Genomic DNA, 21963 nt, shown 5'->3' with positions numbered 1-21963 from the left:
AAACCACTCTTATTTCATAAAAACTCATTTCCATAATCCCTTTGTGACTAGAGTGAATCTAGATAGCAAACAAATCTGCAGGTTAGATAAAATATTGCGCTTTAACACAGCAGTATTTCTGTCTTGTCTGTGCACAGGAACGGTGGTTTAGCTTGGGTTTATTGGTAGGCCTTGGCTGTGTTGGCATTTCCGTGTGTCACACGGAGGATGAATTTCTGTGTTGTGTTGACCACGAACTGGAGAATGTTTGTTCATCAGGCACAAATATAGAAGGAGGATCTAAGCCCATGTCATAAGAGCCTGGAGACCTCAGGTCAAAATTATTCAAGCTATTTAATCAGACAGTGCAGTGAACTCATCACATGCTTATGGTAGAATCTCTGGGGCATTTCATGACAGTACATTTCGATTTGGTTCTCAGTTTTGAAGGAAAGCATTCTGGTGCAGTGGCAGTTTGTTAATGTGGGGCGCTCAGGATATCTAGAGAAGAATGTATATTTAAACATAAATTATAATGCAAAATAATTATGAAATAGAATTTGTTTATACTTGTACAATGGGCCTGGTAGTCTGTTAGCTTTCATTAAGAATTGCTTCCAAATTGTATTTGGTTAATTTCTGTGTGAATACACATACTTCTTGGGTGAAGGGTACCAGCCAAATGAGTCTATGCACGTCCTTTAACTTTTCTCAAGCAGATGACCTGAGCCTGCCCTCTAATTGTTTTTTTTCTTTTCTTTTCATGGGGTGCCCCAGACGCAATACAAGTGCCCTAGTTTTTTTTTTTATATCTTCCAGTGAATTGGAATTATGGGGGGGGGTCAGTTATAGTGTAGAGGTGCACATGTGTGTTCCGGCCACATCATTGACGTCATGTCTGTGTTCCATTTTCGGGCACAGTTAGCGATCACGCTAGATGCGTCCAGCTGAGCCGTGCCCAGACCCACCTCTTCACGGACTCATGGATTCACAACATCATGGTCTTATAATAGCAGTTAATCTCATTCGATTGGGCAGTCAGGTCAGCGTGCGTTATGGACATTGGTTGGTGTGGATAGCCAGGCATTAATAAGCACTGCTGAAACTAAACTATATTAATGCAGATTTTTACATTGCTTGTCAATCTATGTGTCTGCAATCCAGCCTTTAAATAAACGGGCACATTTCTGTAATATTGGCATCTTACCCAGAGACTGCTACATTGTGGCCTGTCCTTCATGGGTTATACTCCAGACTGATCCTGTACTAGATCAACAGTATAAACAATGTCTGGAAGGACTTCTGTAATCCAGAATGAAGAAACACCTAAGCTCTGTTACCTGTCTGGCCAAGCTGCCAGTTCATTTTTTTGTACAAATATGCTTGCAGGTGAGATATAAATATATGATTCTTATGCAACCCTGAGCAGCATAAACAGAAAATAGATATCCATCCATCCATCCATCCATCCATCCATCCATCCATCCATCCATGTCCTTCTGTGTCTTTGCCTCTTTTCCTGGTCAGGGTCACGGGGCCCTGGAGGCTGTCCCAGGCAGCACAAAGCACCAGGCTGGGGTGCACTTTTGGCAGGATGCCATCCCACTGCAGAGCAGATACATAATCACACTGTATTTGATAATCTGTCCGCAGGAAGAAATCCACACAACATGGGGAGAACATGCAAACTTCATACACAGCCTATGGAAGTAGGATTCAAATCCAAACCTTGCAGAGGCATGAAGCAACAATGCTGCCCACTGAGCCACTCAGGGATATATATGTTATTTTTTAACAAATTGTAACAACAATTCAGTAACTGTTTAAAATAAAATAAATCCTTAGATCCTCATGATGAGATTGATTGAGTAACTTGTCCCTGTGGATTTGTGTCACTTTGGGTGTTGTTGGGGAAGGGGGTCAGGCCTCTATTTTCCCCACCACTACTCTCCCGCTGACACATCCTCTGACTTGCCTACCCTTTCTCTCCCACCCCCCAGCCCATGATGAAGCAGTCTCCCTGGAGCAGCCACCAGGGCGGTGGCTGGAGCTCTGCTGGTGTGTCCTGGGGCGGGGTGCACGGCCGGGACCACCGGCGTGGTGGGGGCATGGGGGTCCCCGGTACTGTAAGCCAGATCTCACCGATGAAGAAGCCCTTCTCCAGCAGCGTCATTGCCCCGCCCAAGTTCCCGCGCTCCACTGCTGGCACGGCCGCCTCTCTTACACCCAAGTCCTGGATGGAGGACAACGTGTTCCGCACTGACAGCAACAGCAACACACTTCTGCCCCTACAGGTGAGGGTGGGTAATGCGTGTGTTGTGGCTGTCCAGCCTATGTGGGTTATCGGACAAGGTCCTTTGTCTGCAGCTTTGACTCCATCTTACCCCTGAACTATTTGCGAGGACACGTCGCCATGGAGACACCAAGGACACCCGCAATGCAGCTGCAACTCAACGTCGCTTAGAAGGAACTCTGCTTGCATCTGGTTGCTGCCGACAGGCAAGCGGCTCGAAATGGTCCATACCAACTTGATACACAACTTGATACAGTGGCTTAAATTGGTCCTTAATATTGATGCCTCTTGCCTTGGCTGGCCTTGCTCTTGCTCTGGCTGCATTAAACAGGACATTTCATTTGTTAAAGGATCAGCCTCATATCCAGCAGGTTGTGGGCTCTCATCTTGCTGTGAATCTCTGTTTCTGTACACTTTTTAGCGGCAGTTAATCTGTTAAAGTAGTTTGTGTGTAGGGATATGGTTGTATCTAGTGCTGCTGAACTGAAATGTCTCTAGAGAGGATGCAGTGAAGATATTTTAAAAAGCAGGGCACTGCAGGCATAGAATTGGAAGGGGTCGTTTTGAGCGTGATGGATAAGAGGAGCGCATCCGCGTGTGAGGAGAGCTGGCACGTGGTGAGAGTCGGGCAGGAGGCCATCTGTTCCCTGTGTGGCTTCTGTACAGCTCAGAAGCCTCAGGTTCTCCTTAAAAGGTGAATTATTTCCAGCAAGTTCCTGTCTGATGGGAAAGCCTGCTGGCTCGTGTGTGTGTGTGTGTGTGATAGAGAGAGAGAATGAGACACATTAATGTGTGATTGCACACTTCCAGTCCCACTGCTCTTAAACGTGTGCTTATTCCTGTAAGTTGCTCCCTGTCCTTTGTTCGTTCTTCTCTAAAGTGGTATAGAGTTTGTGGGCCACCTTCAGTCGGGACCATGATGCCAAATGTCACCCTGGCACAAAGGCTGTGCCCTCGCAGTATGTCTGCAGGTGCCATGTTGTCCAGCGATGCTTATCTCGGCTATTATCATTATTAGAGGTACAAGCACAAGGATTGCTGGATCCCTATTGTTATGTCAGGCACCTACTGTAATTATTATTATTATTATTATTATTATTATTATTATTAGTAATAGTAGTAGTAGTAGTACTTGTGGTAGTAGTAGTAGTAATAGTGATAACATAGATGTATAGGGTGTGTGCATTTGTAAAAACTACACACGACTATGCATTAATTTTCACAAGGCTCAGTGGAAGAATGCCATCGTAGCACAGAAGTCTAAAACGGAGAACCAGATGCGACCAGATCAACCAAACCCCCAAAGCCATTACATCACTGAATGAATCATCATAAGGGTTTTAGTTACTCTGCGGTTATGGTGCCCAGACTGAGCTGATTATAAGACATGCTGAAGCTTCTTTAAGAGTGTTATGTTGCATTTCATTCATTCATCCATCCAGTTTTTCATTCATTTTATTTATTCTTTCTGATATGGAACCAGGCCTCGCATTATGAGATACTGTTGCCATGTGATGTTCTATAAAACCTCTGACACTGTTATAGTGCCATTGTGACATCATTAACATATCCCCTCCCATACAGCTTTTAAGTGCCCAAAGACTTAATAATTTAGTCACGGCACCCCTAGAAAGCTTCTGCTTGCAAACCTCTGACTTCCTGTGTTTTCCAGAGAGCAATTTTCCCAGAATAGGAAAGCACTGCAAGTGCAACACTCTGCAGTCCACCCCCCCCCCACCCCAGCTCTCCCCTCCATCATCCCCCTTTCTCTTTTTCCAGGATGTTGGCCAGAATAGATTGATTGTTCATTTCTATAAACAGTGTCACACTTTGAACATTTTGAATTCCTCTGTGTCTTTTTCTTTTCTCTCCTCATAGTTTTTTGGATCTGTCTCTGAACAATTCCAGGTTTATGCCTGTTGTTTCAATCTGGACTGCCCTACATTATTGTAGCTGTTCCATTTCAGGCTTTAGATTTCTGGTGTGGTTTTGGCCTCACTGTTTGAGTGCTTTGAGCACGTAAATTTGATTCAACCTGTTTCTGTCTGCCTTGTTTGCACTCCGTCCCTGCATCACATGCCAAGGCAGTACTTAGATATCCAGAACTTCCTAGTTGACATTTTTTTTCCCTGGATGATGCAGTCATAATGTCAAATCTGCTTCCAGCGAATGTTTCTCGTCTCAATACTTAAATATTTCATGTATATGTTAGCAGGAAACTCACTGCGGCCTCTTTATCAATTATCTTGTGAGCGACAGGGTCACTGCTTCTTGAGTGGAAATCAGTCAGGGTGTGTTTAACTCGTACGTTTATCCTCGTCCAACTCCATTCTATTTTTCTCCCATGGAAATTACATGAACCTCTCAACTAGACGTGGCAGGTCTGTAATAATCTAGCATCGTCCCACTCTTGCCTTTTTGGGCCCGTGGCTTTTTTTAATCCCTGCTGCCAGAACATTTGAGTGTCTGAGCTGCATTATGTGTACTGGGCTCAGTCTGAAAAATCCTTGGGAGATTGGGCCACTTTGGATTCATTGTCCTGCCATTGGGTTTGGGGGCAAGTCCCTCGGGCATCTGGCATAGATTGGATTCTCCCAGGTGAGGTGACTTGTGTGTTTATATTTAGCGTGGTGGCACCGGCTGCCCTTTTCACCCCCTCTCTGTAGCCCCACCCTTACAGAACAGCTGTCCCTCAGGCCTTCCTGTGTTCTCCGCTCTTAGGTCTTAGCGTCTGCTTTGGATGAGTCGGGGACGATGAGGTCATGTTCACCGTCTGAGTGGTCCTTCTGAGGAATGGAATTCCATGGGGTGCAGCCCCGCCATTGTTTCCGCTCCGAGACGTCGGTGGGAGCGGCCCCAGGTTCTGGGGAGCGCCGGTGTCGTGGTGGCACGCAAATATTTACTACAGCAACTGGAGTGAATGAACAAGCCAGGAAAGAATTTTGCAGGGAATGCCAACGATGGAGGCTAGTGTTTGGAATGCTCCTGGTAGATTTCATCTGCTGTCCTTTTGCTGTTCCCAAGGAATGTGGATGGAGAAGTGACTTTTCCAGGTTTACAAGAGTTGTATATTTCCTCACAAATGTCTGCATAGCCATGAATGGAGTGCGATTGAATTACATGTCTCGGAAGCTTTTGGAACATTGCAGCATCTATGCAGACAGTTCTTGAACGTTTCAGTGTGTGGCAGGGGAGCTGAATGGTGACATCATGCTGATTCTCTATGGACCCATTCAGAAATCAGCACCCAGTGTTTTTCCAGGAGTTGGTAACACTGGTCTCCCCGTGAGGAAAGTCACCCCTTCTTCACTGGAAGCTCTTTGCTTGAATAGTCGCTATGAGTCATCTGACCATCACCCCCCCCCCCCCCCCCCTTTTTCCTGCCTTGTTTCAGGACCGTTCCAGAATGTACGACAGCCTGAACATGCACTCCCTGGAAAGTTCCCTGATTGACATTGTGAGAGCGGAGCAGGATCCCATGAAGGGTAAGGGGGGCAGGGACGGCCTTGGCTGGTGTCGGCTTTGGCTCCATCACACTGACACAGGCCGCGGCGTTTGACGTCAGACTGTGTTCTCGTTACCAGTAAGGGATACAGTACCCGCACAGTTCAGAGACTGTGATCTGAACCAGAGCTCCCAGTCTCACTGAGGGTCGTGTTTTCCTAACCATCCTTCGTAACCATCTCTGTTATCCAATTTCTAGACCCTCCCAGGCTGGAACCTTTTGAAAACAAGCTATGTTCGTTTTGTCTTTTCATTTTAGCCATCTGCCTGTGTCCTATAATAGTCCGCAATATCCCCTCAGCTCAACAGAGAGCCCAACATTAGACCTAGGAAAGGTGCACCATCGAAAATGGAGACTGGTGACATTGTGTTGGGTATTAGGACATTGGAGATAAAGGGGTGTGAAGTGTGGCAAGTGGGAACAATCTGGCAAAGTCCTAGATATGATGGCGGCAGATGTGGGTGTGGTGGACAGCAGAGGGCAGTAGAGAGTATAGGCAACACATCAGGAAAACAAGAGAAGTTAGGGATATTCCCTCTGTGCCTTTGAGACAGACTTTACAAACTACTCTATTGCACTTATTGTCTTATTACCCCTCAAATTTAGAAGAGCCCCTTGCCCTGCCACCTTGCAAGAACATTCTTGGAATCATTTCCCAGGTTCCCCCAATGTCCAATTTTGTGTGCATTTCAGATTTGAAAGACTGTGAAAAGTGGTCACTAACGTGTGTTAAAGGGTTGTGGCTTGTGTTTTTCCCAAATTTTACGGGGCGGAGTGTGACTTAGTGGGTGAGGACTCTGTGCCCTTGTGATGAAAATTGGAAGGTCACTGGTTCAAATTTCAGGGTTCACCACTGGGCCCCTGAGCAACGATCTTATCCCCCATGTGCTCCAGGGACTGGCTGACCTTGCTTTCTCAATTGTACATCATTTTTGATAAAAGCGTCTACTACGTAAATAAATGTAATGTAAACAATGCCCTGAGGCCATCCTGTGGCCATGTAGTTCTGCTTAAACCCAACTAAGGCTTTGGGTTAATTGCCAAAACATAATCAGAGATGAATCTGCGAATTTGGGGATAGTGGTGTGTATCATACCCTTTGGAATAGTGTGTTTACCATGGAAGGAACTGGATGTTCGTGTCACCTTTATATGGTGGCTTCAGTCAGAATCTGCTGGCGCAGGTGGGCTGACTCAGCACCATGCCAGCTACCAGAAGAAATGTGATGTTTTCCATCTAGGACCATCCGTTCTAGAACCATCTGTCCCTTGGATCACTCTGACTGATTTAGTGTACCGATTCTACTAGGAGGTCCCCAAAATAGATCTGTACTTTCACTGTAGAATTATAATAGGTATTAACCTTTTTTAATAGTATTACACTCATCGGATTCATTTATGAAATATCCATTTGAAACTGGGCAATCATGGTAGCTTGTCATGACCCAATTGAATGTGATCTAATGTGGCAGCAGGTATACCCTACAGACCTCAGAAGCACCCCCTTGGAGTTATGACAGTCACGCTGCATTTTCTATGAGGACTATGGGAAATGAGGTTAGAACTATAAGGATACAGCACAGTACTGGACAGCATGAATTGGGCTCATCTATTTTAATTGTCTTCCCCCTACTTCGTGTATAATCTGACTCTGTCACATCCAGCTCTGTTTCTTCTCTTATGTTCTGCTTTCCCTCATCCTGTACTTTCTTCTCAAATTCTGCTTTCTTTCATTTTATTCCTTCGCTTGACTTTTTTTTCTGTTGTTTCCTTTCTTATTCTGCTGCCTTTTCCACGTATCCCGCTTAATGTCCCCTCCCATACAGCTTGGTTTCCTAATGTAACTTGCCTCAGGACTTGGTATTATTTTCCTGTTTCCTCTTTTAATCTGATCCATTTCCGTGTCTCGTACCACTGCTTCCTGTCCAGTGACGTCACCCTGTTTTATTCTTAGTAATTCTTCTCCCTCCTTCTCCTGGTTTAATATTTCTCTGACTCATTTTAAGCTTTTATGTCGTATAATTTAGCACAGCTGCTCTCCAGTGTGAAGCTTCATTGTTTCCTGTGTAGCATTGACGTCTCCTCCATCTTTTCATCTCTGGTGCCCCACATTTCCTCCACCCTTTTCTCTCCAGCCCTCCTGTGTTTCCTGATTTGTCCTTTACCTTTTTTTTGTCCGTTTCTACGCCAATTCCTCTCTTCCTCTACCACCTCTTAAGATTTCCTGCCTTTCTAGGATTTTCAGCTCCGCTCATTTTCAGTTTTCCCGTTTTGCTTCCCTCCACCTTTTTCTACACTGGACCTGTGCTCGTCTTCCTCACCTCACCCTCCACCATCTCCTGTCTGGCACCGAGCCGTTTCCGATCCTGTCTTCCACTGTCTGTCTCATCCTTTTGTGTTTCCTTTACGTCAGGCCGAGTCGGATTCCCACACCAAGGGGCTGACAATCTCCTCATGCTCAATGGTAATTATTTCATTTTTCCTTCAACTGCTGGCATTGCTGTTCTTGTCTTTGTTTACTTCCACATCTCGTATATCGTCAGTGCCATTGTCATGGATTAGTAGATGTCTGTCTCATCTTTCGGTTAGGAGGCAGTGGCTTTGCACTTGGGGACAGGCACACCTTTGGCTTTGTGACCTTAAATACAAACACTTCACTCCAGAACATCTTGGCCAGGGTGGTGTGGTGGATCAGGGCCTTGTCAGAAGGATCTAGCTTCAAAGACCAATGTCTGTTTTGACATAGAGTGAGGCACCTGAAAGTTTTTAAAATTTTAACCCCCAAATATTGAGTGCAGGACAGAAAAGCTTACCAAAACGACTCACCCAGTCAGTGCTGTATAAATCAGGCTTTGTTCTCACAAGGTCTACCATGTAGGGCACAATCTGCATAATGCTATGCAAATGCCTGTATAGATAGAGCCCAGGAGCAACGCGTAAATGTTTTATATATTTTCCCCCCTGCTTTTGAAATTCTCACGGGCGGCTGACAGTAGCAGCAGGAGTCAGCCGTATTTTGGTATTTTTGGACCCTGAAAAATGATGCTTCCATTTTTAATCTTTCTTTTTTAATCCTGGTTGGCAGGATTCCTTTTATTTTTTGTTGTGCCTCCATTTTGAGGCCGGAACACAAAGGCAGAGGGCGAGGGCTTTGAAGTGGCCTGACTGTGCTTTGCCTCGTTTGTACTAAATGAAGTCAGTCAGTATGCTTGCTCCTCTGGAGAGCCTGAAATTGGGTTTTCACACTGGCAGATGATGGAGGACACTAAACCTTACTTGCTGTAGCACCCACAGCACATTAACCCAGTGTTTCTCAACCCAGTCCTTGGGTACCCCCAGATAGTCCACAGTTTTGCTCCCTCCCAGCTCCCAGCACTCCTGTATTGGGGGTTGGCTTGTGGGGAGCAAAAGTGAGGACTGTCTGGGGGGGTCCCTGAGGCCTGGGCCGAGGAACGCTGCCTTAACCTGAAGCCATTCTTTATGGAAGTAGCATATGCAGTGGATGCTTATTTCTCCTATACAGTGGCTCTGTTTGTCTCTCTAAGGTGACAATGCACTCTTCACTGATTCCCTTATTTACACATGTTTATGACAATCTACCTCACAGACCCTGTTGTTGTCGGAATTGTGTCGGTTCCCAGATTGATTGCAGTCTGCTTTGCCGTAGTGGCAATGCGTGCAGCATGTAGTCTCACTGAGCATCGCCGTGACAGTTTGCACATCACAGGTTATTGCCGTAGTCTTGTAAAGTGTCACTGTCGACACTGCAGCTTCACAGATCTATAGCAACAAAGTAGCTCTGCATTGCATCACTATTAGCAGCAAAGTAGCTTCACAGAACGTCGGCATTAATATCGTGTTGATCCACAGTTTTGGCATTAACCGTGTCATAGCTTTACAAAGTATCACCATTAGCAACATGTAGTTTCACAGAGCATCACCATTAGCAACAAAGTAGCTTTACAGAGCATCATCGTTAGAGATATGTAGTTTCAGAGAGCATCGGCATTAGCAACATGGAGCTTAATAGAGCATCATCATCACCTACATGTAGTTTCACAGACCATCGGCATTAGTAATGTAGCTTCACAGAGCAATATTATTAGCGACGTGAAGCTTCATAGAACATCGCCATCAGTGGCATGTAGCTTCACAGAGCACTGCCATTAGTGACGTAGCTTCACAGAGTATATCGCCATTAGCAAGATGCAGCTTCACAGAGCATCAGCATTAGTAACATGTAGCCAGTAACTTCAAAGAGCGTCACAGAGAGCCCTTAGTAACCTGGTACATGAATCTTCATATTTATGCCCATATAAAAACTGTCCACAACTTTCTGAAAGCAAAATGAAGACGAATAATCATATCTGTCACTACAGCAGTCATCATGTGGCTGAAACAGTCACTCATGAAGGTGAACAAAAAGGTTTTATTTATTTGTTTATTGGGTTATTTCTGCACTCGCAAGAAATTTTGGCAGTTGATAGGTTGGTCTAATTGTTCTGTCTGCTAAAACCACTCTGTACTCTGTTTACATGCAGCAAGGAGTTATGGGAGACGACGAGGTAACGCAACCCATCGTGATTAGTTTTTCTTTGGCATGGGCCCAGTCATGGTGTATGTGGTAGCTGTGCATGCGTGTTGTGGCGTGGCTGTAGGTGATCCGTCACGCGCTGCTGACGTGGGCATGAAATCAGCATTAATCCGTGGGACTGATTCTGTCGCCATGTACACATCCCGTTCCGTTTCAAAAACCACTGTCATGTTCGAACATGTGTTGACGCCCACACAATGTCAGCAGCCAATCAGGACGCCCACACAATGTCAGCAGCCAATCAGGTGTTCTGTAGAATGGGACAAACTGATTGTCCAGTGATAGCCTGATTTATCACTGCTTACAAGATGGATGTTTCGATAACTGAACACTTTTTGCCTTTGCTCTTATTTTAATACCTGTGTCCACACCTGTGCTGTTTATTTATGCTATTGTCATGTTTATTGGTGCTGTTCTAGTTACTGGTAGGCTAGCGGGAATAACTTGTCTTTTTAAAAAGGCAGGAAGAATAGTTTTAGATGGCCACAGAATTAAGTGGTGTTGACGGTTGTGTCCTTTAGTAAAATGGGTTGAGATTCACAGATCCTCCGCAAACAAAAAACAGCTCCATCTATTTTTAATATTTTTTTCCTCCGTGAGTTTTCTGAATTTAATGTTCATGCTGTCCACAGACCTCACATGAACCCAGTCTAGCCTCTCGGATATCATATATCATGCCGTTCATGTGATTAGGGTAGGTTCTTGCGCGGGTTCTGGTCCAGTACCCTCATGTTTCTGTAAGCAAAGCCCCGCAGAGGTGACTGGCTCCAAGGTACAACAGACATCACCTGTTCCCAACTTATCCTGGTTCTGGTGCTGGGGGATCTCACTCAGATATGTTATAAACTACCTTGCAACATATTTTACTTGGCGGGGGGGGATATATCCTCCTCCGGTGTAGCCTGTAATCCATAGTCTTTCCCTTTGTCCCTCAGTTCTTAGTGTGATGGGTTATGGCAATCACCTGGATGGTAGCCCCCCAGAACAGAGACAATGAGGGCGGATGAGGCAGGTTAATTTCAGCTGCATTATAGATTTAACTTCCCCTCCAAGCATGTAGGGGGCAGCATACTAGAACCTGAATGCTTGCCAAGTGGACAGTGAAATATAAACAAGTTTAGGAAGCAACAAAGCAGTTCTTTCCAAAGTATCCGTGGGCGGTGCGTATTGGGTTTCCTCGTATCCAGTCCTGGAGGCCCGCCAGCCAGCTGGAAGTGCTTACCGCCTCATGTGGTTCTTCTGGGCGTTTTTGTGGGTCACAGGGGGTCCTCCTCACCTGTCCTGCCTGTCTTCTGCCACAGGCCGCTCCTCCCTCTTCCCCATTGACGATGGTCTCCTCGACGACGGCCACAGCAACCAGGGGGTTCCTGGCGTCCTCGGCTCGCCCAACTGCTACCCTCACCAGAACGGCGAGCGCATCGAGCGTTTCTCCCGCAAAGTGTTCGTGGGGGGCCTGCCCCCAGACATCGATGAAGGTGAGTGGGAGGAAATCAGCAAGAGGTGGAATCCCCGCTCTCTGTGGTAGCTGAAATCCCACGGGTTTTTTCTGTGAACCAGCTGCCGCAGCAGTTAGGGAAGTGGTTTTGTAACCAGGAGGTTATAGGCTCAAGTTTCAGCCTACAGCTTAAAATAGTGAAGCGGTTAATAATAGGATATTTCTTTTGCTGAAATAGCATCAGTACATCCTCTCCTCGTTTAGCAACCGAGTTCCATTCCAGGTTGAGTGAAATGCTCGCTAAGTGAAACTCATGCTAGGCTAGATGTGTATGCTTATGACTTTACTTCAGCTTTACATACTGTTTATTTACATTTATTTCTTTTATCCTTCTTAAAATTGGCATTTTAAACAAGATTTTGTACATTCTACTTCAAAGATCTTTTACTCCCGCGGGTGTTGTCGTCCAGCATACAATATGTGATCATAAATGTGAGCAATGGTTAGAAAATGAATTTTTTTTATTACAGCCATAATAACAGATAAGTTGCTGACCAAGGGACTTGCTACAAATGGAGTGGTTGTATTTACTTCGATGGTCCCGAAAGGTCGTAATCATGTTTTTATGCTGGTGTTGTTATTGGTGAAAGTGCAGTGACATGCACATAGATGTTCATGTGTGCATGCGATTCTCACGTCTTCGCCCCCCCTGCAGACGAGATCACGACCAGCTTCCGTCGTTTTGGCCATCTGGTGGTGGACTGGCCGCATAAGGCGGAGAGCAAGTCCTACTTCCCCCCCAAAGGTACGGACCGTAGCGCTAGTGAACGTGTGTGTTTCCATGACAACCTGGGTGCTGGGCAGGCGCGTGTCTCTTACAGCACGTGACGTTACAACTCAAGCAGTTAGAAATGGGAGCAGGAGCTCACGCTGAGTGAAGTGATAGGTGTTTGCGGTCCAAAGATGATGAAATCCTCCTCATCCTGCAGCATTATATAAGAGTGAGGCAGCAAAATTTCCTCATTTCACACGGTGTTTGTAAGGCAGATGCAGAGATTCAGTTGGTACCAGTACAGCCTTCAGGGATTGGGGTCAGGGCTTGATAATTCTATAGGCCAGTGGTTCTCAAACGTCTTGGACCAAGTTCCAAAGCAGTAAAGTACCATATGAGCAAAAAAAAAATCACGGTAGCTTGAATCTCAGTAACTAGTTACTGCTGTCTTCCACTTGGGGGCACTCCAAATACCAGTTTGTGAACCACTGCAATAGGTGACTCTTTTGAGGGGGCGCCATTTTAGAAATCGCCGGTGCTCCTCCCCCCCTCCTCCAGACATGCACCATCTGAGACAAAGTGATGTGGCAGTGAAGTTTTCTTGGGGGGGCACTGGCATGGAAACTTGCCTTGAGCTCCATGGGGGCTTTGACCAGCACTGATAGGGGTTCAGGTTCTGCCCCCACTCTGTGCGTGTCGTCCCCGTGTCACTGTGGGCTTCTACTGGGTGCCTTGGTTTCCCCCAGCAGCCCAAAGACATGCAGTTGGCTGAGCTGGTGTTTCCACATCCCTGGGATGTGCTCACCATGTTCCCGACACTGTGCACCGAGCTTCCTGGACGGGCTCCTGACCCGCTGTGACCTTGCACTGGTTAAATGCTTATGGAAGATGGATGGAGACAGTAGAAATGTACACGGAACAGTGCCACTTTTGTTTAAGCATTGAATTCCTGAGCATTAGCACAAGCACCCAAGATTTTCATTCCCAGACGTGCGGATCGCAGATGTTTGGTGAATCACTCCAGCAGGTGGCCATGCTCAGATTGAGGGGGAAATGCTGTTTTTTTTTTTTTTTTTGTTTTTTTGCAGAATGTGAAAATTCTTCGTGGTGCATTAAAACTTGCATGTATTTGGGATTTGTTTTTTTTTTTTTTTGAAAAGGTGTAATTTAAGTAGCATAATTTTCTTTTTGGATGTATAAGATATAATCTGGTTATAAACAAAATGGACCCATAATTTTTGGTTGAATCTCCAAGGATTCAGTTACAAATTAAATTTTATTAGTATTTTTTAGAGCCTTATGATGAATATTCATGAGCAGTCACTGTTTTTATGAGCTGAATTTGTGTCATGCTAATGGGGCGCGTTGCCGACCTGCGTGGCAGCCATTCAAAGCCATCGCTCTGTGTCGCCTAGGTTACGCCTTCCTGCTGTTCCAGGAGGAGAGCTCTGTACAGGCTCTCATCGAGGCCTGTCTGGAGGAGGATGGCAAGCTCTACCTGTGTGTGTCCAGCCCCACCATCAAGGACAAGCCGGTGAGTTTAAGAGCGCCAGTCTGCCACTCAGCTGCATGTAGGTACCAGCAAATAAAAAATGTACAATTGGCCAAATTTTATAAATCAGAATGTTTTACTTTGATGCCAAATAAAGATGTATAAAATTCAAGTAATTGTATGCAACGGTTTTTGAGATATGGCTTTTGGGACCCCTGACCCGATGAGTACCCCTGACCCGATGAGTGGGGACCTCCCTTTCATTTGAATCTGGGATATTGTTGCAAATCTCCTGAAAACCTTTATTTTTCAGATTTTGGTACCTAGTTTGCTGGGCTTTTTGGGAAAAAATTACTGTGAAATTGACTAACATCCTTGGTTGAACTGTTGAAATTTAATTTCAGTGCAGCCTTTGAAAGAAATAATGAGAAGGCACGGGGGGGGGGGGGGTGTGGCTCAGCAGGCTGTGTCTGTGTGCCCGCGGTCGGAAGGCTGCTGGTTTGAGGCCGACCCCGGCAGAATACTCACACTTCCATAGACCCCTGAGCCTCCACAAGCACCATAGGTGGCTGCTTTTTGCGGTGACCCCCAAACTTGCTTTCATCTGGAGAGCAGGATCCTTTATTTTCATGAAAAATTTGATGTGTCTGCACAGAGATATAAGTTGTGTCAGAAGTATTTTGGGAGGAAGAGTTTAAGGCTCCCCTGAGCTCCGTCTTCGTCTATTTGGATCATATTTGAGACGGAAGTAAGACATTTAACAATAAACCTTTTACTCTCCTGTTCTTGCTGGCTGTATAGACTTTAGTTCTGATGTTTTCTTCAGAAGCTAATCAGCCATTTTTACCACAAGAATAAGTTTCACTCTGCTAAAGTAAGCTGGATAAGGCAGCTTTGCAGTATGGTGCATTCCAGGAGTGACCAGCAGCGGTCGTGGTTTTGTGTTTCACTTTCGGAGCGCGGAGATTATCTGCTCTGCAAAGTGTAACTGATTCTCTGATGAGGCCGAGAACAAAGGCCCATATTCAGGGCACCTTCCTCAGGACCCAACCCACATGGTTCCACTGGGGCCATGCGGACAGAGCCAGAACCAGATAGGGGGACGGGGGGGGAGTTCAGGAGAGGGTGGGGCTAGCTGGCCCCTGGGGTACTGAACTCTCTCCAAAACAGGTCCAGATCCGCCCCTGGAATCTGAGTGACAGTGACTTCGTGATGGACGGCTCGCAGCCCCTCGACCCCCGGAAGACCATTTTTGTGGGCGGGGTACCACGCCCCCTTAGAGCAGGTAACCACCCACCTGCCCATCTACCAGTAAGGCTGTTGGAAAATGTCAATGTGTCTTGCCGGCTCTAACATAACTGCCCTTTCACAGTGGAGTTGGCCATGATCATGGACAGGCTGTATGGGGGGGTCTGCTATGCGGGCATCGACACCGACCCGGAGCTGAAGTACCCCAAGGGAGCGGGCCGTGTGGCTTTCTCCAATCAGCAGAGCTACATCGCAGCCATCAGCGCCCGATTCGTCCAGCTGCAGCACGGTGACATTGATAAGCGGGTGAGGCAGCCAATGGGAGAGGAAGTCGTGTGGGAGTGGCAGTGTAGAAATTGCACACCATTAATATCTCCAAGTATGGTGGTAACTTGTGTTCAGCTACTGTGGTAAACCTGTTTTTCCTCCCAGCGAGGGAGCCTGTGCTCACCCTTGCTTGTGCTCACGTGTCGTGTCTGTGCCGCACAGGTGGAGGTGAAGCCGTACGTGCTCGATGACCAGCTGTGTGACGAGTGCCAGGGCGCTCGCTGTGGCGGCAAGTTTGCGCCCTTCTTCTGCGCCAATGTCACCTGCCTGCAGTACTACTGCGAGTTCTGCTGGGCCAACATCCATTCCCGTGCTGGGCGTGAGTTCCACAAGCCGCTGGTGAAGGAGGGTGCCGACCGGCCCCGACAGATCCACTTCCGCTGGAACTGAGGTCTCGCCCGCTTCCCACGTCTGTCCCAACCTTTCCTGCTCTTAAGCCCTCCCCTGCCTGCTCTTATCCTGCCCCCTGGCCCCACCCACAAAAGTAAACACAGGCAGGCAGAAATAAGTGCATTCTTCTGCACCCACACCCAAAAAATGCGCCACCCACCCTCTGAGACCCCCCGGGCACACACTACACACACTGTCTGTCCTTTGTAGCAGCCAAAACTCTACACTTCTTGCCCTCCCCCATCCCCCAACCAAATCCTCACACATCTGATTCCTGACTTCTTCAGTGGTACTTTCATGTGTTTTTTTTTTGTTTTTGTTTTTTTTAGGTAACACGGCAGAAAAAAGACATGAATCAAATCACTTCCTATTTTTTCCCCAGATTATTTTTCTACGTATGGTTTAAAGTAGGTATGAGGAATTTTTTTGACATGTGGGCAGTTAGCCCCACCCACCTGTCAGTACACCCCGATTGCTGCTAGCCCCCTGGTGGATGAAGTGTGCACTTATTTCTGAGAAAAAAAACCTCGGTTCATATCTATCCCAAGTCACGTACCAAAGGTAGCGGAGTGATAGGAGGTACGCGAAAGATGCTTTTCTGCCGTGAGCCAACCAAGTGTGATTTTTGTACCGTCTCTCTTTGCTGTGTATTCTTATTGGGGAAGAAGAAAAAACACACACATAAACACAGAAAAGGTTACTCTTTTTCTCTCCATTTTGACTTGCGGAAAAATAATACCTCATTACACTGATCTGGTTTGTTATCGGAACATTTTTAATCACAAGCTATATTAGAAGCTTTTGCTGCTATATATGATAAATAAGTATATTTATAGGTGTTATAATCAATGCCATGTATTAACACGACAGCAAGTGAGAACATGCATAGCACCCAGAAAAAAAACAGCTAGGGGGGCACAAACTGCCATCAAAGATTTAGAATGTGAAAACACAGCTGCATGTTTGTTTACATCTACAGCCATATGCATGCGACAAGATTATAGATTCACATGAGAAAACTCAGTTATACAAGTCATATTAGGAAAAAAAAACATTATGTAGCATGAACAAAAATAACATGAAACCAGTAATAAGAAAATAATTACTGAAAAAAGTATTTAAAAAAAAATCTTTGCATGCATTGTTGTTGTGTATGTTTTGGGAGTGTCTTGCGTGTATTTTATACACACGTGCAAAAATTAGTCTTAGATTAGCGTGTCCCGGTATGGGAGGATCTGTTGGTTAGTGGACAGCGGCAAACCAGAGCAGAATGGATGTAGACATTAGTCTTTGTGTGGTCTTTGTGGTTTGTGGTTCTCTTTAGTGTGGACTGAGTATGGTTACATTTTAGACTGAGAGTTACAGAAATTACCACCCACCACCCTGTTACCTAGGTTACTGTGTCCTAGCCTAAGTCCTCAGAAGGCTGCTGGGCACTTCGAGTCCACTGTCACATTAGACTCTCCGTCCGTAACATAGGAGATGGAGAGAAAAGATTTTTTTATAGCAATGAAGCAATCTGGAGAAGTTGAAATGGAGACAGAATAATTGTGAAGATGGTTATTCGTCTCTGGCTAAAACGGTACTTTTAGATTAGAGGACCACAGGGTGAAGCATTCTTATAGAGTCTGGAAATTACGGACATCTCCCTTAGGAAGTGCTTTCGACCGAAGCTGCTCTTTCCCTGAACAGATGTCTGTGTGAATGTAAATGTGGAAAAGCTCAGCCTCTTGCTCCCCCTGGTGACCCAGGCGAGGCCCCCTCCTTCCTCCATCCCTCCCCCAGAAAACGACAAAAATGTGCAGTTTGTACGATTCAGGCTGAAAGAGCAGGAGAGATGCTCGCTAGCTGTAGGTGTTGGCATGAGGATGGGGAGCAGTCCTCACATATATTAAAAAAAACCAGTCCTCAGACTTGATTTTAAGTGGTGATTTATGCTTTTACCTGTAGACTGACAGTAATGGTGACCTGTCTTCTTACTGTGCTTATGAGGATGTTACATTACTTTAGTAACAGTCGTCGTGTGAGCAGTATTGACTTCGGAACACATGCAGCCGACCTGCTACATTTCTGTGTCCCAGTTCGTTTGTTGTGACTTTGCCCCTTTTTCTAACATGCATCAATCACATCTGGGTTAAGCAGATAACGTTTCGCCTGTTTATACCGAATTATTTATTTCATGTTTCTTAGCTGTCTGTTGTCCCAGTTCTACACTTTTTGTCCCCGATTTAAAAATCAGTTTCTAGAATATTATGCACTAATTTCTAATATATTTATTTGTAGCTGTCTATTTTCCTTGCATATTTATTCCTTTTGATAAGAAAAAAGTTAGCTGGTTTTAAAAGTTCTACTTATAATGAATAGCTTTTTCCTATACCTCAATTTCCTGAAAAGTTTCTCTCCGAAAAAGCCCCCCCACTTTTAATTCTGTGAAATTACTTGATAAGCTTTATGTTAAAAATAATAACTTATGATTTTTAAAATTATTATTATTGCAATGTTTGAGGGCCCCAGGGCTGTTTTCTATGTGAATGGCATAGAAATTTGACATATTAAAATGTCAGGAGTGCTGTCATTGAACGTGCAAACGACCAAGGGCTCTGCTGAGAGGAACGGGATGGTCCCCTCCGGCCGTCCGAATAAAAATTGCCGACGGCTTATGGATTCCTAGAATCTGTGGGTGATGGCCCAAGGCAAAGTAACAGTGGAGAAACCCCATCGCCACCCCCAGTTAAGTGTTGATTTCTCCTGCCATGCTGGATTTGGGATTTTCAGTAGCTGCTGTTTGCTGGGGGGATAAATATTTTTTAAAAACACTCAAAGGAATGAAATTTTTGAGGATAATGACATTCTCCCAACTCTACCCTGTGACCGTAACACTCGTCTGCGTGCGTGTTTGTCTTTTTTATATGTTGAACACTGTTGTTTTTTGTGCATTTTTTCCTGTAAAATCATATTTATTTCACTATTTTTGTAGACAAAAAAAAATTGATTTTCGATTGTATTTTTCCTATTTAATGCAAATACACAATTTTATTTCCCCTATATTTGTAATTCTGATCACAAGGACGGTTCTGTTGAGAGGACAACATGAAAACATTTCAAAATGCATGCAATTATGCACATATTGATATATAGACTGATTCCTGTATTAATGATATTGGTATATATGTGACTATATGCATATTTTATTTGAAAGGAAAGAAACGAAGGCTTGTATTATGTTCATGGATGACACTTGAGATCTACGTCCTCATGCATCTGGGCACTGAGGACCCTTCTCCTCAAAGACGCTTCGAAACTTGAATATATAACACATTTTGAAAGGCTGATTAACCTCCATTCTGTGTTGTGACGTGCAATACTGTTTCTAATGTTTGTATAAAGTAAGAACAACGGTGTAAACCTTTTTAAAAGCAGATTTATTTTTTTCATTGCATACTTTGCAGATTTATGATCCGCGGTGTCATTTTTTTACTGTCAGAAAAGAATCCCGTTTTTGTCATTGCAACTATTTTTAAATCCAGATATCTTTGTACTGATGTAAATGATTGTAGTTATTTAGTGTTTTGCTAACAAAAGGAGAGACTTTTTCATGCATAATTCTATTTTGTTTGTTTTTTTTTATTTTGCTTTATTCTGTTTTTTTATTTTATTTTAATAGTAGCAAAATACTTGGAATAATTTTTCATATTCTATGTCATTAATATTATTTTGTATTTTTATGTGGGGAAAAAATAAATATATATATATATAATTTTATGAAGCTAATTGCTAAAATTTTATTTTATGTTGAATTATTTTTGGAGCTAAAATCTTTGTAATATTGTTAAAGTAACTAGTTTCTAAATCAGAATTTGTGTATAGATTCACAGAAGTGGTTTATGAAGTGTTTGGATTGTAATTATTACCGAATGGGTATTTGATATGCAAAATTAGTATCATGTTGATTTTTATTTTGTTTGTTTTGTATTTAAATGGAGTGTTAATTACCATATTTTTCTTTCATTTCCTAAATAAAGACCCATTCTGTTTGGACACAAAAGATCACTTTTTAGTGTCATTTCCTTTTGTCTCCCTCAGTGTGATTGAGAGGACATGCTCTTCTGCTCTGTCATGTCCTTAATCCACCTCCCCTGGTGGATCTATATCCCCTGACTTTAAATATCTGTAGTCATGATTATTAAACAAATAAATTGTTAAATAATTTTCAGTCTACTTTAATCGTCTTGTAAAATCATTTTGCATTTTTAGCGGTTCCTCCTAGTTAATTATTACACTTTATTCCTGAGACCCAGTTGCCTCATCCCCTCCCAAAATGTGGCTTGGAGCGCGGATTAGCGGTCAGTCCAAGCCGATCCATTCCTTCCCTTGAGCACTGACAGGAAGTATACCCTGTCCCTCACACCCAGTCTAAGCTGTCTCCAGGCTCAAGTTTTTTTTGTAGACCCAGTTATAGTCACCTAGTTTTATTATTTCTACATGGCAATAATCTTCACTATACCTCTTTCAACCCAAGATGTACAAAAACATAAGCACTACCACTGGAGTATTAATCAGTATTTTCCTTTGTTTCATTAACCGCATTGGACATTATTATTGGACAATTCCAAAGCAAAGGTTTCCTTGGTAACAGTGACCCCGATGCACGTACGCACATAGTTATGCCATACCTCCTAGTACCGCATGCGAGTGCATGTCTGGTCTTAGGCTAATACTCAGTTATCCTTTTTTGAACTCTAAACGTTGCTGTCGTCATGACTGGACAGGGACAGGTTACCTATCTGGGATTTTCATCAGCGTTTCGATTGGCCCAAAAGGTCAGGTGTCAACTTGCCCTTCTACTGATGCCCAACCAGGTTCAGGCCTTCTGCTGTTATATAATTTAAAAGCAGTTTAACTCACCTTTGGATAATGCTAGTGATGAAAGGAACAACGTGCACAGAAGGTGCGATTATTATGCCAGTCAGCCATTGGTGTTACCCCTTTTAGGCCCACTGGTTTCACCCAAACTGATGATGTTTATGTGATGTCATAATCAGAGCACTCCCTACAGGTCTGCATCAGACTGGCATCTTGTTTGTTGTCTTTACTAAAGTGTTTTCTGAACACAGACAGGGTGTAGTGTAGTGTAGTGTAGTGTAGTGTAGCAGGGAGCCATGTTGGTGACTGGGCCCCAAAGGCAAAATGGCTGCAGATTTTTTATTACCCCAACAGCTGTCCTTTCATGGTGAGCTTTTTTTATAGTCTCTCGCCTTGACGATTTTTATTCCCGTTTAGAATTGCCTGTCTTGTCACATCATGGCTCCTACCAACCTGCACCGCTGTCCAAGACCCCCCCCCCCCAACAACAAGCTGTTTTAATGTTCAACCGGATAATTTTTCGTTATAAGGCAGCTGCGAGATGTTCCAAGGTTGGATTTAAATGTATGCAAAAGTGTAACTTGCGAATTCACACCAGGCTCAGTGTCAAGGGAGGCATGGAACAGTTTAGTCTTAAAGTTCCCCCACTAAATACATAAATATTGTATACACTGTAAAGATAAGTATATAAAAAGCTGAACTAGGAGTACTTCATTCCATGTTGATATTCAAAGTAGTTTAAAATTGAACGATAAATGAATCAGTCAAAATACTTGACTTAAATTAATGTTAACTTGGGTTAACATTAACGGCAGTGCAGGCCTAAGCTCTACTGACAGATCAGGCCAGTTTGGTCTCAGGTTGCTTAAGATTAAAAGATAGGCCTTATACATTTTGCGTTTTTAGCAACTGCTGACTTTGTATTATATGCATGTGGTGTTATTTGCGCAAACTAAATTTACGATGTGCAACATAAAAACAAACGTCATGGTGGTTGTGCTGCCCATGGTTCTGACATGTAAGTCTGTCAGTTGCTTCAATGAGTGTCTGTCAGTTGCTGTTTTAA

The 21963-nt window shown here is 44.3% G+C and overlaps 1 protein-coding gene across 5 annotated transcripts in view; it reads left to right on the top strand.

Moving 5' to 3' along the window:
• cpeb2 (cytoplasmic polyadenylation element binding protein 2) overlaps positions 1-20084 on the top strand; it is a 30358-nt gene extending 10274 nt beyond the window's left edge. For 2 of the 5 annotated variants that reach the window (XM_023823790.2, XM_023823786.2), the window contains 10 exons: positions 1980-2273; positions 5667-5757; positions 8190-8240; positions 10318-10341; positions 11672-11845; positions 12521-12610; positions 13993-14111; positions 15240-15354; positions 15442-15623; positions 15807-20084. In XM_023823790.2, the coding sequence (XP_023679558.1) occupies positions 1980-2273; positions 5667-5757; positions 8190-8240; positions 10318-10341; positions 11672-11845; positions 12521-12610; positions 13993-14111; positions 15240-15354; positions 15442-15623; positions 15807-16034 (1368 nt within the window). In that variant the 3' untranslated portion in view covers positions 16035-20084. The remainder of the gene's footprint in view (positions 1-1979; positions 2274-5666; positions 5758-8189; positions 8241-10317; positions 10342-11671; positions 11846-12520; positions 12611-13992; positions 14112-15239; positions 15355-15441; positions 15624-15806) is intronic. The other 3 variants (XM_023823788.2, XM_023823787.2, XM_023823789.2) reach the window with 3 other exon arrangements.
• The last annotated feature ends 1879 nt before the right edge of the window (positions 20085-21963 follow it).

This window comes from Paramormyrops kingsleyae, chromosome 1, assembly GCF_048594095.1.
Source record: "Paramormyrops kingsleyae isolate MSU_618 chromosome 1, PKINGS_0.4, whole genome shotgun sequence".
NCBI classification, from domain to species: Eukaryota; Metazoa; Chordata; class Actinopteri; order Osteoglossiformes; family Mormyridae; genus Paramormyrops; species Paramormyrops kingsleyae.
Note: the sequence above shows the minus strand (reverse complement) of the source record. Positions and strands in the feature narration are given on the sequence as shown.